At 47.6% G+C, this 16,496-nt stretch overlaps 1 protein-coding gene across 2 annotated transcripts in view; it reads right to left on the reverse strand.

Annotated features, from left to right (window-relative positions):
* ACSS2 (acyl-CoA synthetase short chain family member 2) overlaps window positions 1-16,496 on the reverse strand; it is a 948,517-nt gene that overhangs the window by 230,544 nt on the left and 701,477 nt on the right. For both annotated transcript variants that reach the window (XM_069652109.1, XM_069652108.1), the window contains one exon: window positions 14,821-14,954. In XM_069652109.1, coding sequence (XP_069508210.1) covers window positions 14,821-14,954 — 134 coding nt within the window. The remainder of the gene's footprint in view (window positions 1-14,820; window positions 14,955-16,496) is intronic.

A 16,496-nucleotide genomic window follows, 5' to 3' on the forward strand; every position in this document is an offset into this window, starting at 1 on the left:
ATGTTTCGCAACACTTGGAGAAACTAGTCCATTTTCGGGTATAGGTAATTCGAGTTGAAGGAGCTCTAGATGCCTTGATAATATCCCAGCAATCTGCAGGTAAATCTAGATTCACTCATTTGTGCTGCTCAGGAACCAGGCCTTTAGAGATAGGCTCGCTGGATAATGGTGGAGGACCTTGCGGTTCTGCTGCGTCAAAAGCTCCTGTGGAGCTTTGAGGTGAATCGGGGGCCGTCGGGAGAGGTGTTGTAGAGTTGATTACCAGATCTGCCGGGCCCAATCCGGAGCTATCAGGATCATTGAACAATTCTGTTCTTTCAGCCTGCGCAGAACTCTCGATATGAGAGGGATGGGGGAAAGACAAAGGAATTTCCCTGACCAATCCACCGAGAACCCATCTCCTACTGACCGATATTCTGGGTACCTGGTGGCAAATTTGTGGCATTTCTTGTTGGCTTTGGTGGGGAACAGGTCGATCTGCAGATGACCCCATTTGGAAAATATTTGTTGGACTTCTTTCTCGTCTAGTTCCCACTCGTGTGAAGTCGTGAACTCTCTGCTTAGTTTGTCCGCTAGGACGTTGTCCACTCCGGGGAAATGTTCCGCTTTGATTTGTACTCTGCGGTGCAGTGCCCATAGGAGTTGAGCTTCTTGTGACAGGATTTCTGACTTGGTACCTCCTTGTTTGTTCGTGCAATGCATGGAGGTCGTATTGTCTGTCTGGATGGTAACCACCTGGCCGGCAAATACCGGAAGGAAGGCTTTCTGTCATGACCCACAGAACGCGCCCCTTCTGGACTTCCTGGTCCTTATCGCGATGGGGCTTGTATTCATTATTTCTTCCAACATGGCCGTATCACATGACACGCCTCGCATCAGCCTTCACGGCGGACGTTGTACGTCTCATAAATGTGCCACGCCCCTGCGGCCCCGCGCGTCTCAATGCTATTGCGAAGTAGCGACCAGACGTGTGCTCCGTAGCTCGCGGTATTGTATCCTTTGCTTCTTCCAGTTTACCCCATCCTAGTCCCTTTCCTTCCTTTCTTGGTTACTGGACTCGTGTGCTTGTTGCGCACCCATTTACTTTCCCGGACTCCTGGATCCCTGCATCCCGGAACCTTGAACGCACGCTGGAGTCGGAAGAGACTCGTGCAGCTTTATTCAAGACTCGATCAGTTCGCAAGAAGGCATCGACCAAGAAATCCAGCAAAGATCGAACTCAGGTGAGAAGGGGGGAACTCCTTGACACTTTCAGCTCCCACCGTATTGCTCTGAATTCTAATACATTGATGTGCAGTTGAGATTCTTGAGCGGACCAAGTGCCCTTGGTTTGAAAGTCCTATAGATGGGCCCCCCAGCTGGACAGTGATGCATCTGTCCTGAGGAGAAGGATAGATGTCGGTGCCTCAAAGGGAATTCCCTGTGGCAGGTTTTGAGGTGAGTTCCACCATCAAAGTACTTTGAGTAATGTCTGCGGTAGTTGGACTGTATCCTCCCATGAGCAGAATACCTGTTTCCATTGGTGGTCCAGGGCCTCCTGGATTGGTCGCATGTGAAGTCTGCAATTTGGTATGAGGAATATACATGAGGACATCATGCCCAGGAGAGATTTTTAAGAGCGTACCGTGGTTGCCGCTCTGTTTAGGAACCATGTGGTAAGTGGAGAATAGCTGTTATTCTGTCCACCGAGAGTCTTACCCTGGGGATGCATGTGTTGAGGTCCGCACCCAGGAAGAGAACTGTTTTGTTGGGCACTGGGCAGGATTTCCTTTCGTTGATGGAGAAACCTAACCCTTTTAAGAGTTAATTGTTCTGGAAACCGCCAGGCGTGCAAGTTTGTGTGTGAGCTTGCCCCTATCAACCAGTCGTCCAAATATGGGAAGAATTCATTTCCTGTCCTTCTGAGTTTTGCTGCTACTGCTGCTGGTAAAAACTCATGGAGCTGACTTCAGGCAGAACGGGAGAACACAGAATTTGAAGTGTAACTCCCCTATTGCATACATGCCAACATTCTGAGGCACCTAGGAGGGAGATTTCATGAGAGAATTTGGGGAGAAATTAATTTCCCCGTAGGCATGCATTGGGGCTAGATTTATTTTAGGTGGGAGAACGTGAAAAATAGCAATATTTTTCAGTTCAAAATCGGGAGTCTCCAGCCTAAATCGGGAGGGTTGGCATGTCTGCGGGCAGGATGAATGGGGATGTGAAGTAGGCGTCTTCCAAATCTAGGGTGACCAGGAAGTCATGTTGGTTTAGCCAAGGTAAGACACTTTGCAGGGATATCATCTTGAATTTGATGCACTTGATGAACTTGTTGAGCGCACTTAGATCCAGAATAGGTCTCCACTGACCGTTTTTCTTCTTGATCAGGAAGAAACGGGAGTAAAAACCTCTTCCCTTCTGTTGGTCTTGGACTGGTTTGATGGCTGCTTTTAGGAGCAGTTCTTGAATCTCAGACAAGACATGCCTTAAAAGATGTACCTTGCGAGGAGTGGGAGCAAGGGATTGAGGTTGATCTAGAAATTCTATAGTGTGACCCTTTTCGATCACCTGCAACACCCACTTGTCCGATGTGACTGACTGCCAACGATGGAGAAATCGACTCACTCTTCCCCCCCACCGGGGTATGACGTTGAGGGGAAAGGTATGATTTGTCAATTTTGCTTGCCCTGGGTCTTGCTCTGGGTAGACCCACACCTTCCCCTCTGGGTGTACTTGTTAGAGGTTTGGTGGTATCTGTTGTTCTGGTAAGTGTTTCCCTGTGTTTTCTGGCCATAGGAGGGATGATTGAAGCCTCTGAATTTGGAGAATGAGCCTCAAAAGGAACAAAAAGATCTGCGGTCTTTGTCCTTATCTTTAAGGGAACTGATGGCTCGAGCTGTGTTCGTGTCCGCCTTAATTCCTTTGAGGTGGTCATCTATCTTTTTACCAAATAAGTCTTGCCCATCAAAGGGCATGTCCAATATTTGAGCTGAGACCTCCGGTCTGAAATTTGTAGCCTTCATCCAGGCCTGTCTCCTCAGCACCGTTCAGTGAGCCATTTGTCTGAAACCTGATTCTGCCACGTCCACTGCTGTGTCAATCATATGATCTGAGGTAGCTTCCCCGTCTGCTATGATTGATCTGGCTTCTTCCTGAAGATCCGCTGGTAAATGTCGGGTTAGTTTAAACATACACAACCATAGCTCGTGGTCAAAACGCCCTGTCATGGCTAGGGCATTGCTCTCTGATGTGAGAGGCTGACGAGGATACCTTCCTGCCCATGGCCTCTAATTTATGCCCTGCCTTGTGCGGTGGTGCCGATAAGGGTGATGCAGGATTGGCCAACTTTTTTCCCGCTGCCACCGTGATAACAGAATCTGGCTTGGTGTGTCCCCTTATACAAAGTGGCACTGTGCCAGGAGCTTTATATTTCTTTTCTGGTCTTGAAACCAGAGCAGCAGTAGATAAAGGCGTAGCCAATATCTTTGACCCAGATTCCCATATGGTATCAAGAACAGGAATGGTTGCGACAGTCCTGCGTTTATCCCTGTGCTCATAAAGCACTGACTTTTTCTCTTCAGATGTGACTTGAAGCTTGAACAAGTCTGCAGTTTTGCCAATAATGGTATGGAAAGTTACCAAATCTTCTGGTGGTGAAGAATCTCCTAGAGTCTTTCTTATGGGGTTTTTCAACTATGTAATCATCCCATTCGCTCTAATCTCCCCTTCCCCAGGGTCAGAAAATTCTCAGAAAGGATCCTCTTGCCAGTCTGAGACTGATGCGGTTGAAGGCACAATAGTTTTTTTTTTAAACTTTATTTTTGCATTTTCCAATTACAACAATACAAACTAGCCTGAACTGCAGGCTAAGTAACTTGTGTAATTGCCCAGTCCTCACCATTCCCGCACCCGCCACCCACTATTCTCCCCGCCCTTCCGTTGTTATAGTTTGTCGACCCTCAGTCCTCTTAGATGGTGTGTTGGTCCTGGTCCTTAGTTCCCACTGGTTCCAGTTTGTGTTGGGTTAGGCGAAGCTGGGGAGTCAGCAATGGAGAGCAGATATAGTATGTAAGGGCCCCATATGTCCGGAGGCCTCGCATGCAGTGGCAGTGTTCCTATGAATTTTGTTTCCACTTCCTGACAGTAGAGGATGTCCTTCCTCCAGTTTGCTAATGTAGGAGCTGTGCCCCGGCCCCAAGCCATGGCTGTTCTTCTTCGTGCCAGCACCAGAAGTATATTTGCTAGTTTCCTCATCGGTTGTGCTAGGGTTTTTGTCAGCCATAGTAACGCCATGATTGGGTCTGGTCTAATCTCTTCGCCAATTATTGCTTCGATTTCGCGGAGCACTTCTGTCCAAAATTTGGCTACTGGTGGGCAGCTCCAAGCGAGGTGTATGAAGTCGGTTACTGGTGCGCCGCATCTGTCGCATGTGGCATTTAGCTCTGGGTGGTGCTTGTTCCTTTTTTGGGGCATATAGTAGGTTTGGTGTAGAAAATTGAAGTGGATCTGCTCGAATCGTGAGTTTAGTGCCACTTTTTGTGTGTGTCGTAGTATGTAATCCCATTCTTCATCTGGGATAGATGTTTGCAATGATTTCTCCCATCGTTCTCTTGTTTTGGAGTTCATTGGCGATGTGTCCATTAGCAGAGTTCTGTATATTGATGACACCAGTTTTCCTTCACCTTTTGCCTGTATCACTCCGTGTACTCAGTGATTGGTTACTACTACGAAAGACAGATCAGAAACGAAACTGATACTGGTTTTTTCTTTACCGAGGATTCCCAGCCTGACGACGGGGAATATTCATGAGCATGTGAATCCATGCCAGACCCCATGCTGGAGAAATATATCTAAGGAGGTGGTGCTGCCTTTCTCTTTCGCCTGTTGGGGCGTCATGAAGGTTCCATGGACGAAGAGGTCGACTAGCATGCTTATTTTGCATTTGTCTGCTCAATTGAGGAATACTTTTTCAGCGGTAAGGGGTATCCCTGGGATAAATTTGATGGGGAGGAGGGGCGAGTATCTAGTCTGCACTTTGTATTTATCAGCCATTTTCCGCCAAATGGAGTATCTGGACTGCACTATATTTAGTGTTGTGCGAGGTACCGCCTGCTTGCTAATAATTACGGCTCTCAGCAGGTCCGGCGAGGCAAGGGCTTGTTCGATGTGTACATGTGGTTTTATGAACTGAGTTGAGTACCAATGACTGAGATATTGGGCTTGGGCTGCCCAGTAATATTTTTCGGCATCGGGGAGTGCGAGGCCACCTTTCGTCACTGGAAGCGTGAGTGATGAGTATGCCACCCTCGCTGGTTTGCCCGTCCAGACTAGGTCTAGCACTAGACCCCTCACAGTCCCCAGGAAGCGTCGGGACAATAGGATGGGAATGTTAGAGAACAAATATACGAGTTTAGGGAGAATTACCATTTTCACTAGTGATACCCTCCCCAACAGGGTCAGTGGGAGAGTTTTCCACCTATTTACCCTCTCGCGTAGTGCCTTGAGAGCGCTTTCATAATTGTCTCTGAATATTTCGAGGTGATTCAGGGACATCTGGATCCCCAGGTATCGGACATGAGCGGTTTCCCATTTAAAATTAAAATCATCCGCGAAGGGACTGGTATTGCTGTTTAGGGGAAATTCAATAGATTTGGCGTAGTTGCTTTTTAGCCCTGACACCGTCCCAAACTTTATGACTTCTCGCATGATGGGGTTGAGATGTTTGCTTGGGTTTTGTATGTAGAGGACAATATCATCGGCATATAGGGATATTACTAGTTTATGTGGGCCAATATTTAGCCCTCTTTGAATTTGTCGTTCTCGAAGGCCGGCTGCTAGAGGCTCCATTACTAATGCAAAGATCAGGGCAGATAGTGGACATCCCTGTCTGGTGCTGCGTTGGAGATTTATATATGCAGATTTTGTTGTTCCTAGGGTAATCGCAGATTGGGGTTGATTATAGAGGAGGGAGACCAGTTTGATATATTGTTTCCCGAGCCCATGTTGCTGCAATACAGCGAACATGAAGGGCCACTCGACAGCGTCAAAGGCTTTTTCGGCATCTAAAAGCACAGCTATCGCCTGCTGGTTGGGATCGAGTGCTGCCATCACCCCGAACATTCTGCATTAGTGGTAGTAATCTACTTCGCCAGAATTTTTGCGAGGATTTTGTTATCGAGATTAAAGAGATTGGACGATAGGATTTGCAATCCTCGGGGGGGGGGGGGGGATTATCTTTTTTATGCAGGAGAATTACGTTAGCTTCTCTTAGAGTTTGGGGGAGAATGCCGGACTCAATTGCTTCCTCATAGACCTTTAAAGGGAGGGGGCTATGGTAGGGGCAAAGAATTTGTAGAATTCACCAATCAGTCGTCGGGACCGGGGGCATTGGACGAGGGTAAACTCTTTATTGCTTCTTGAATCTCTTCAAGTGATATGGGGTCGTTTAGGGGTTCCCGGAGTTCTCTCTCTTCCAAATATAGCTCAGTATCGCTGAGATATGTACGGATCGCCTCTGTGTCCGATGGGTGGTTGGCGCTATATAGCTCTTGATAGAACGTTCGTAACACCTCGACAATTTTGCCTTCTTTGTGCACCAAGTCTCCTCGTGGGGATCGGATTTGTTCTACCACCGTGGGCTTTCTTTCTATCTGCTGCAATCAGGCGGGCAAGGGACTCTCCTGGTTTCTGGCCTTCGGCGTATTGCCTGATCTTGTGTCTGTGCCCCAAGAATTTTATTTCACGCTCAGCTAGGGTCCTAAAGTTGAGAAGTTCTTTCTTCAGCTCTGCACGGGTGAGGGCTTCGTTGGTCGTGTGTTGTCGGTGTTCTAGGGATTTTAGATGATTTTCGCTGGTGGTTAGTCTGCGGTGAATTAGTTTCAAGAGTCCATTTTCTTTGGATAGGCACACCCCCTTGCAAAACATTTGAGTGATTCCAACAAAGTCCCTCTCGTAGCTCTGTTGCAAACACATGGTCAGTGAGTGCTCCCGGCTTGAAGTGCCAGTGTGGTGGCTTCGGATTGGTATCTGGTAGACTGCAATCGAGTATAACAGTGGCGTGATCAGAGAAGGTTTTGGGCAGTATCTGGCAGGGACCCTATTGCCACTTGCTGTGGGATGAGACCAATAGATAATCAATGCGCGAGCTCGAGTTGTGGACGCTGGAGTGATGTGTAATCTCCGTTTTCCCAGTTTTGGTGTCTCCATATGTCTATTAGGTCGACTGCTTTGCAGATTTCTTGCACTTGTAGGCTGGCCTTGGATGGATTCGCCATTGTTGATTGTGACTTGTCTTTCCGGGGATTGAGGTGTGTGTTCAGATCACCTCCCCAGATTATGGTTGCGTTGCCCACTTGTGCCAGTCTAGATTGCACCCAATCGAAGTTATTTGCTCCGTCAGTGTTAGGGGCGTAAGAGTTGACCAAGACTATTTCCTCACCTGCCACCACCCCTTGTACCATGAGGGCTCTCCCCGCCTCGTCTTTTTCAGTCTTGATCAGGTGAAAGCTTAGTGATGAGTGGATGAGGATTGACACTCCTCTGGCGTAGGATGAATACGATGAGAAATAATGGTGACAGCCCCAGTTTCGGGCCCAGTGGTGTTCGTTCTGGGGGAGGAGGTGTGTCTCCTGGATCATTGCCACCTCTATCCTATGGTGTCGGAGGAGCTGCAGGACCTTCCTTGTCTTGGCTGGGTGGTTGCCCCCTCAAATATTCCATGTTGCTACCTTGAATCGTCACAGTGATGTGTGATTTGGTGCCCGCAGGGAGAGGAGGCGACTGGTTTCACATGATTTTTGCTTCTTCGACCGTTTTGACAGCATTTCGTGGTACCATCTCGGAGTCTCCGGGAGTATGAAGAGCTTTTGTGGGCTGAGGAACTGGGGCGGCGGCGGGTGGCGCATGTCTTGAACGTCAACAACCAAACCTTTCCCTTTGCACGAACAACCCCCAACTTGTCTGTTGGGAACCCCCCCCAACTTGAACTAGAAACATGCTGTGCATGGGGCGCGGGTGTCCCTCCAAGAGTCGGCTCCCATTCCCAATGCTGATTTTGCCCTGATGGAAAGTTTAGATTTAGGGGTGCGCAGGTGTGTCATTTATTCTTCAGGTAGGGATTCTACCCACTCTTTCTTTCCTCGATGGTCCGGCGTTTTGGTTGGCTGGTTTGCACCCTTGTCTGTCCAGGAATAGTGTGGCTTCGTCGGGGGTAGTGTAGTATTGTGTACCTCCATCATATTGGATGCAAAGTTTCACTGGGAAGAGCATCGAATAGGGGATTTGGTTGTCGCGGAGTCTATGCTTAACATAGGTGAAGGACTTTCGCTGGGCCTGTACTGATGGGGAGAAGTCAGGAAAGAACTGAATGTCATCGCCATCATACTGAAGTTTGCCTTTCTCCCTTGCCAACCTCAATATCGTATCTCTGTCCTTAAAATTTAGCAGCTTGGCTATGATCGGTCTAGGTGGACGGGATCCTGTGGGCTCTCTCCACTACAAACAGTTGGGACAGCTCAGTAGGTCCAAACAATTCTGTGCATAATTTTTCGATATGTTCCTCCATTTTGGTTTGTAATTGCTGTTCTCTAATTTCAATCACCATTATGTTGTTCCGTCTGGAACGCCCTTCTAGGTCTTCATTTTTAGCCAAGACTGTTTTCATTTGACCTTCTAATGTAGTGACTCTTGTGGTGGGTGAGGCATCTCCATCGTCGAGATCTGAGACTCTTTGCTCGACATTGTCCAGTCTGTCGCTGTGTTTTTCAAGACGGTGTTGGAGAAGGTCTACTTTGGACGATAGTGTGTCTGTCTTGCTGTCCAGGCCGCCTATTCCGGCCTTCAAGTCCATTAGTATTTCTCAGATGTCGATCTGGAAGCTTTGGGCGCTGGGCCTGCATAGAAGTTAAGTTTTCTCTGGGATTTGTCGGTTTTGCCCATGGTGGCCCAGGTAGGGTATGACTCCTGAATGTTGTTAGGGACTGCACTGTTTGAGGGCAGAGGCGAGGACTTCGATTTGGAGACTTTGCTCTTCTTAAAAAGAATGGATTATCCTTTTGTGTTGGCAGACAGAGGGGCCGTTGTTTTCTTTATGGCAAGTGCAAAGCAGAGCGCTGCCAGCCTGTTACTGATTGTTGCCCAGTCAGGTTGGCGTAGTGCGGCAGGGTCAGGGCGGAATCTGCGTTTGAGTTGATGTCTATTGTTCCCTTTCTTGTTGGGGTTTGGCGCTGGGGGGGCTGTCTCGGCATTGTTCTTGGAGGCTTACGGCGCGTGTGGTATGAATTTATAGATCCGTGGTAGGCGGTGTGTACTTTGGTGAAGCGGTGCGCCTCTTATATGTCCATAGAGGTGGGGAACACTCATAGCGTTGGGATGGCACCCACTGGGCTAGTGCTTCCAGCAATATTGCACGGTGCCCCCAGTTTATGGCCTTTTTTATCAGGAGTCCCAACGCGGATGTAAATTGTTGGTGGTGCTGACTTTTGCTCCCGCTCCTCTCCTCAAATTCGTGACCACACCGCCCCCGCAACGCCTCTACCCCTCACCTCTTTGCTGGAAGTTGGCGTCCGCTTTGGCCTCGTTTCGTCTCAGTGAGGGGGAGGACCGATCCAGCCCCTCTGCCGGGACGCAAGGATGTTTCAACCGCTGCCCGCTCCGTCCCCGCGCGGTGTAGAGGGTCGGGTCGTGGGCAACTCGGCGGGAAGGGGGGCACGCGGCCCGGCTGCTGTCGGTGCTGGCAGCGGGTCGCGGGGGCTCTTGCTCCGCACACCGCAGCGATTGTTCCCGCTCTCTAGCATTTCCTTCTCTCCGGCTTCTCACGTCTCACAGCGCAGCGGCTGTCTCCTTACGTGTGGCGTAGCTCTGCAGTCTATGTGCCCAGCTGGTGCGGCCCACTCGATGGGGAAAGCTCCGATTTTCACTGTTCTTTCGACCGCCGGGCCAATCCTGGGAAGTTCAGACGTTACACCTGCAAATATTGAGTGATGCTCATCAGGGATGCCGCGATTAGACAGGATTCATTCAGGTGTGTGCTGGGAGCGCACAGGGACGTCACCATCTTGGACGGGCCTCTAGCGCCCGCTCTTGAAGGTACAATAGTAAGATCTCGAACAGCTGACCTTGGCCTAGGTGATAATCTAGGAGATGGGGCCCTTGTCGGTGAAGTACTGAGCATTCTGCTCCTGGATCTGCGAGGAGGCTGAGGTGAATGTGCCCTTTTACGTGGCCTGCTCCTGGAAGGAGACTGTCTAGGTGTGCTATGCCGAGGTGAAATACTGTGAGGAGGTGTTACCTCTTTTGGTATGGATGACTTGTTGTTTTCCGCTTGACGTCTGTTGAATTCTTCGATGATCCTTTGCATTGATTCTATGATGACTGGATCATAAGGATCGACAGGTTCCTCCACAGTTGGTTACCAGGGAGGACTGTGTTCCTTGGGGGTGAGGCAAGGTTGCCCGCCAACAAACTCTGTGTCTGAAAACTTCTCCTGAAGAATGATGTCTGAGAGTTCTGTCATCTCTCTCAAAGGAGAAGGTTGTGTTCCTATCGGTTCATCTGGCAAAGGGAACACTGCTTATTCATTGGATGGTGTAACAATGTGGACTTCGTCGACGGTGGTTTTGTGGACGATGATGACTTCGTCGACGGTGTCTTCGTGGACGATGACTTTGTCGACGGGTGAGTGTGTTTATCCGTTGACGGGATCTTCGCGGACGAGTTATGGGACTCCGCCGACAAATGTTTTGTGGAGGCTGATTTCGACTACAAGGTTTGAAGTGTAGTCGTCATGGACGCTACGGGTTTCATTGACGGCTTGGTCGTCGATGGACCCCTATTACTATGACTGCTGGTAGACGGCTTATCCGTTGACGATTGACCCCCCCAGGTTTTTTTTAAAACACCTCCTTACCTTTGGAGGTGGTTTTTTCTTCAGGATGCTGCGTTTTGTGATCCCCAGATTTCAAAGGGAGTATATCCACCTTCTTTTTACTTTTGTGAGAAGGTGAGACACTTCTTTACATTGAAGAGGCCCTTCTCTTAGAAATCTGTCTCTCAGATGGTTTAGAAGAATGTACAGGAGCTGTCTTGGCAGATTCTTCGTCAGAAGATAGACCTTTGGCTTCTAAATGGAGAAGTCTTCTGTGTCTATTCTGCAGGGTCTTGTTGGAAAAAGTCCTGCAAATGTTACATTTATTTACATCATGAGGATATAAACAGTAGATGCATTGATCATGAGGATCCTTCATGTAGACAAGTTTCTTCATGCACCTCGTGCAGTCCCTGAATAGGGAAGGCTTCTTGGCAGATGGAAGTTCAGCCATGTTCTGAAGAGGATTTCACTCGACGATTTTTTGATGAACAAAAGTGTTTTCTGAAAACACAGAGCAGAAAGCTCTTGAACAGGAGATCTCAAAAAGATACAATATGTGTAAAACAAATATACCTAAAAGGAAAACATATACGAAAAGCTCAGAGAGCTGGAGGATTCCCTCTGTCAGACTTCTGTGAAAAATCTGAAGCTGGCAGTCTGGGGCGGAGCTTAAGCCCTGCCACTTCATTGGTTGGGGCCATAAACGACCAAAGTGAGGTGGAGGGACTGCACAAGTGGATGGCTCATAGACCATGATGGGCTATTTGCACTCATATTTCTATGGAAATAATGGATATTTAAAAAAAAAAATGTAATATTATTTGAATCATCGAGGATTCCCAGTCTGACGACAGGGAATATTCAAGAATCTGAATCTATGAAAGATCCAATGCTGGAGAAATAACACGCTTAATACCCAGAGGTTTCTAAGCGCGGACCTGGGGATCGAACCTGTGTTGCTCCTGACCTATCCTCTCGCGACATCGGTGTAATCTGATGGTGATCATGCACTTCAAAAATGTAATTCATTGTGTTAGCCTTCATGACATAGCTGTCTCGCAGTCTTGCATGGTCATCTGACACAGGAGAATTGTCCCTTGTCCTATGTAGGTATTGTTACCCTATGCATTGTGATACCTGGAGTGCAATCTTTGTATATGTGGGATTATGTGTTAGTCATGCCCGGATGTTGTCACGCAGGGTCTTGTCATGTGGTGTAGTACTTCTTATGTGTTGTGTCAGAGGACAGGGTCCTTCATGCAAAGGGCTGTGCCGGCATGCATTACTGAACCCTGATGCGTACACTTCCAAGTTTTGAACCCTATACAAGTTTTTTATGGTGTTTGTACCGATGCAGAATCTAGGGAGGTTGCCCCTGTGGGGCCCCCATGTGGCACAGGACCACGTCGTCATGGTCGAACCTGGGAAATGGACACAGCAGTGGATCACGGTCAGGTGTGCATCACAAGTCACCTGCATGTTTAAAGAAGGCTGTCTTTCCTATTTCGGTACACCTGCATAGAATTGTTCCTTTGTCTGATTTACCTGTGCAAAGGTGGTGGGCAGGGAGATGTGCTTGAGGCCATGCTGCACAAGCATGTCCAGCACCTGAGCAAGCACTATTGAAGATATTGTCTGCGACTTGCCATTCAGCATGCTCACAATGTTTGTTGTTTCCATATTGCATAGTACCACCTATTAACCAATTACGGGCTTCAATATTTTGAATTCAATGATAGTGCCCCACTGCCCAATATCACATATATCAAGCCTGTCTTATTATCATTGTACGTTGTGAAAAACTCATGGTGGCAACACGTAAAACAGACACAAGTGATCAAAGTTCAAGGGTGTTTATTGAACAATTAATGCTGAATGCAGGTTGGAAAACACATAATCTAAACCTATAACTGAGATGGGAGCAAGTGTTGACCATCAAATGAAAAATAAGGAAGTCCTAGTGGCGGCGTGTCAAAATAAACAGGGCCTATACTACGAAACCTATAGCGAAACCTCACAACTAATACAAAAAGGGATGTGGGATAGTTCTCAAGAAAAGAAATGTGTTCTGAAATAATATGTCAGGATGCAGTAGCCTGGGTCTCCATTCCCTAAATTTCAAGCACAGGGTAAGATGGGAGCTTGGAGCACAGTACAGTCTCGGGCTTCTCCATCATGAGATAACAGTTCAAATGGCAGTTCTCAGGACACACTCTCGAGCTTTCCGCTATCAGGGCCGTCGATGTCCGAGTCTCGTTTCACTTGAAAGTCTCTGGCCTTCGAGGACCTGACGTGTTCAAATAACAAAACAAAAGTTCCTTTACCAAATGAAAAGTTTGGTTCTAAATGTTCGCTGGGTGATGGGTTCACCCCTGGGTCATCTCTTCTGGGCGCTGACCCTTCACTTATCGTATTCCTTAATTTATATGTCAGTTCTTTTCTTACTTGAAGTTTGGATGATAGCTTCACCCTTGGATCTCCCTCTGTCGGGCTTGGGCCCCTCTTGACCGTCAATACTTGGGTGATAGCTTCATCTCTGGCATCCCTCCTTCGGGTTCACTCTTGCCGTTTCTCAACTTTTGCTTTCACTCTTTTCAATCTTGGGGTGACAACTTTTCATCCTTGGAAACCCCTATGCTGGGTCCGACCCCTCTGATTCCTAGCCTCTCTTCAACGGGTTTACTGTGGCACTCAATTAGGGTGATAGTGGCTCGGCCCTGGGTCCCCCTCTTCTGGGTGCTGATCCCCCTTTACTTTCAATATTGTCTTTTTACACAACTCAATGTATTTGGGATTCACTTCCCTTTCTATCACATGACTTGTAGATCAAAGTCTTTCGATTGTATGGGGATTTTGCTTGACACTCTGTATGACCACTTTGACCTATTTCGCTGGCCCTCCTACAGCCTTCTGGCATCTGTAGTTTCTCTCATATGGGGCTCGACCCGAGTCTCTGAAGTTGGCACACACGTGGTGCCGATTTCTCTGTGTAACTGGTCTCCCCTTTACAGTTCATTCAAAGTTTCTCAGCTTTGGTTCAAAACTTGCCACTTTGCGAGTCTCACTCAACACAGCCCGGTTCTTATTGGCTCTCCCCTCGACTCACTGGCTGCGATGAACCGCTTGGCTTTTGGCTCCTCTGGAGTCAAGGCCAGTACCATGGGAACGGGAACTTCCCTCGCTCCTGCTTATCGGCGTGCCCCGTGAACCGTTGACATCTGCTGTAGGACACTTGTGCTATTGTTCGCGGACTTAGGCTCTCTTCCATGAAGATCCCGCTGGTCTGGGATGAAAAGGGCAAGGTCACTTCTCTCCTCGCCATCCTCTCGATTCCTTCTGCCTTTCTACTTGGCTTGAACTGCCGTGCCTGCTTAGCCGTCTCGTCGTGCTGTCTGCTATACTTTTCTTGCTCGTACTGTGCTCTTTTGCTTCACCTTTTATGCCTCTGGGGAAAGGAAAGGGCAGTCAGGTGTGTGTGATTCAGGTTAATTGGCTGACCTTACCTGACCCTTATATTGGGACATGTCAGGTAAACGGCTCTGGTGTTAGTCCGTTGTCCTTTGTGTTGTGTGAAAGTGTTCGAGTTAGAAAAGGGGGGGGCAATGGTTTGGAATGTCCTACGTAAGAGGATGGGGAAAAGTTGTTAAAGTAAGGGGATACCGCTCTCACCCGTCGTCCCACTCCCACTCCCCGAGGACCCCCCATTCAGGTGATCCTCCCTCACTTATCCACCCCCAGGAACTGGATCCAATAGCAATGGTCGTGTTCTGAGACACCTTCAGGTTTCTCACGATCCCAAATCCTTAAGTGCAAAGTGCATAAAGGTAAACTTCATGTGAAATACTCAAAACCTTTCAACAATTAAAAGAAAGCAAGGTTTACAGGCTTAGACATTGCTAACTGTTGAGGCTATCTATATGATCATAATTTCCAACAGACACACTGGATTAATCAAGAAAAACACTGCTTACTTTTTGACAGGTTCATCTCCAAATTTCATGAGTAAACGGATTGCCGTTGGTGCGGTGTACAATTTGGTAACTTTGTACTTGTCAACAATCTGCCACATTCGGCTAACATCGGGGTAGATGGGAAGACCTTCAAACTAAACAGAAAGAAATCATGTGAGAATAACAGCAGCATCTTCCTTTCCAGCTCCCACAGCCAACAATGCACTTGGATAAGGGAAAAGTTGACATAATTTAAGAAGCAATTTGGACCACAAAAGCAACATTTTACAATTAATTGTTGAAACTTTTCTTAGAAGAATTACTTTTCTAAAGCACTAAACTATAACTCCTGAGGTAGAGTGGAGTCAACTATCTTCTTTCTAACTAACCACAGGATAAAAATAAGGAGAGCACAGGCACATTTGCAGTTCAACTAATAGGATCTTTAAGAAAAGAAACTCCATAGCCAATAAACAATCGGGCATACAGGGTTTGTCTGAACACGAGAAAGATAGATCAAACAATGGCAGCCTTGACAGCCCTGCCTGGCTCCCAGTGGGACAGTTTATTAAATCGAGGTCTCTGATGGTGTGGGATCAAAATGACGCTTGAGACTCTGGTTCATGTTTGACACTTCTATATTTCACAAAAGTAGGGTTTAGATGAAGGTCTATCAAGCTAAGGGTTGACTCAGAAAGGGATAGCTGAGAAAACAGTCAGGACGGAGGAGTAACACAAATGAGGGAAGTTTTTTTCTAAGTTAGACCTAATTTCTCAATCGACAATTTCGCTAGAAGCAAAGCAGTACCTAGGGTCAGAGCCCCAAATGTTCCTAGTGTCAAAATTAGGACCTACTGTCGCATGGCCAAGAGTTCCTGGCCCAGGTCATCCCTCTCTCCTTGGTGGCTCCTTCCCAAATATTGTTGCATTTGTATTATTCTCCCTTGCCTTAGGGGATACCCAAGACAATTGCCAGCAGGCAAGGTAAGTGTGCTACAAGTGTGGCGCAGTTAAATAGTGTCATGTGTCCTTATTGAATTTCGGATCAGAGTTACTTACATTTCAGCAAATGTGACATCCACAGCAAAGCCTGGAGATTCTTCATCTGCTGGTTGTGCCTGGGAGTGGCAGCTCGGTGCACAAAGCATGTCCTCAGCTGGGGTTTAAAACTGCCTGGAGCGTGAAGCACGCGCAAGCCAAGTGTGCTACAAGTGCGCTACAAGTGTAGTGCATTTAAGCTCTTTGGCAGTGTGGAAGCGAGAACCTTTACCAAACCAGTTACAGGGAGAGACTTGGTGCGAGTAGATACAAGTTTCTATAAACTACTTTGAAATGAAGGCCCTATGGCTGGCACTCCGAAGTCAAACCACTCCCTCGTTAAATATCGAGAGTGGTGGAGAAGGGGCTGTTCCTACAAGGGGACGTGGAACATTTGAGATGAGAGACCATGGTGGCATTTCGGACAATGTTTTGGTCTCCAAACTATTGCTGAATTTTGGTGACTCAAAAACTCCTGCAGGAAGTTATGTAGGAACTGCTTTGGCATTGCGCGAGAAAGCAGACATAACTATTGCGAACTTAGCAACTCTGATTGCTGGCCTTAAAATAATTGATTTCTTTCCTGAATCAGGAAACAAGCACAGAAATTAGACCTATTAAATCGATCTGTGCAATAACCCGTACTGAGAGCTCCAATG

This window comes from Ambystoma mexicanum, chromosome 3p (assembly GCF_040938575.1).
Source record: "Ambystoma mexicanum isolate Mex_15411 chromosome 3p, UKY_AmexF1_1, whole genome shotgun sequence".
Taxonomy (NCBI): Eukaryota; Metazoa; Chordata; class Amphibia; order Caudata; family Ambystomatidae; genus Ambystoma; species Ambystoma mexicanum.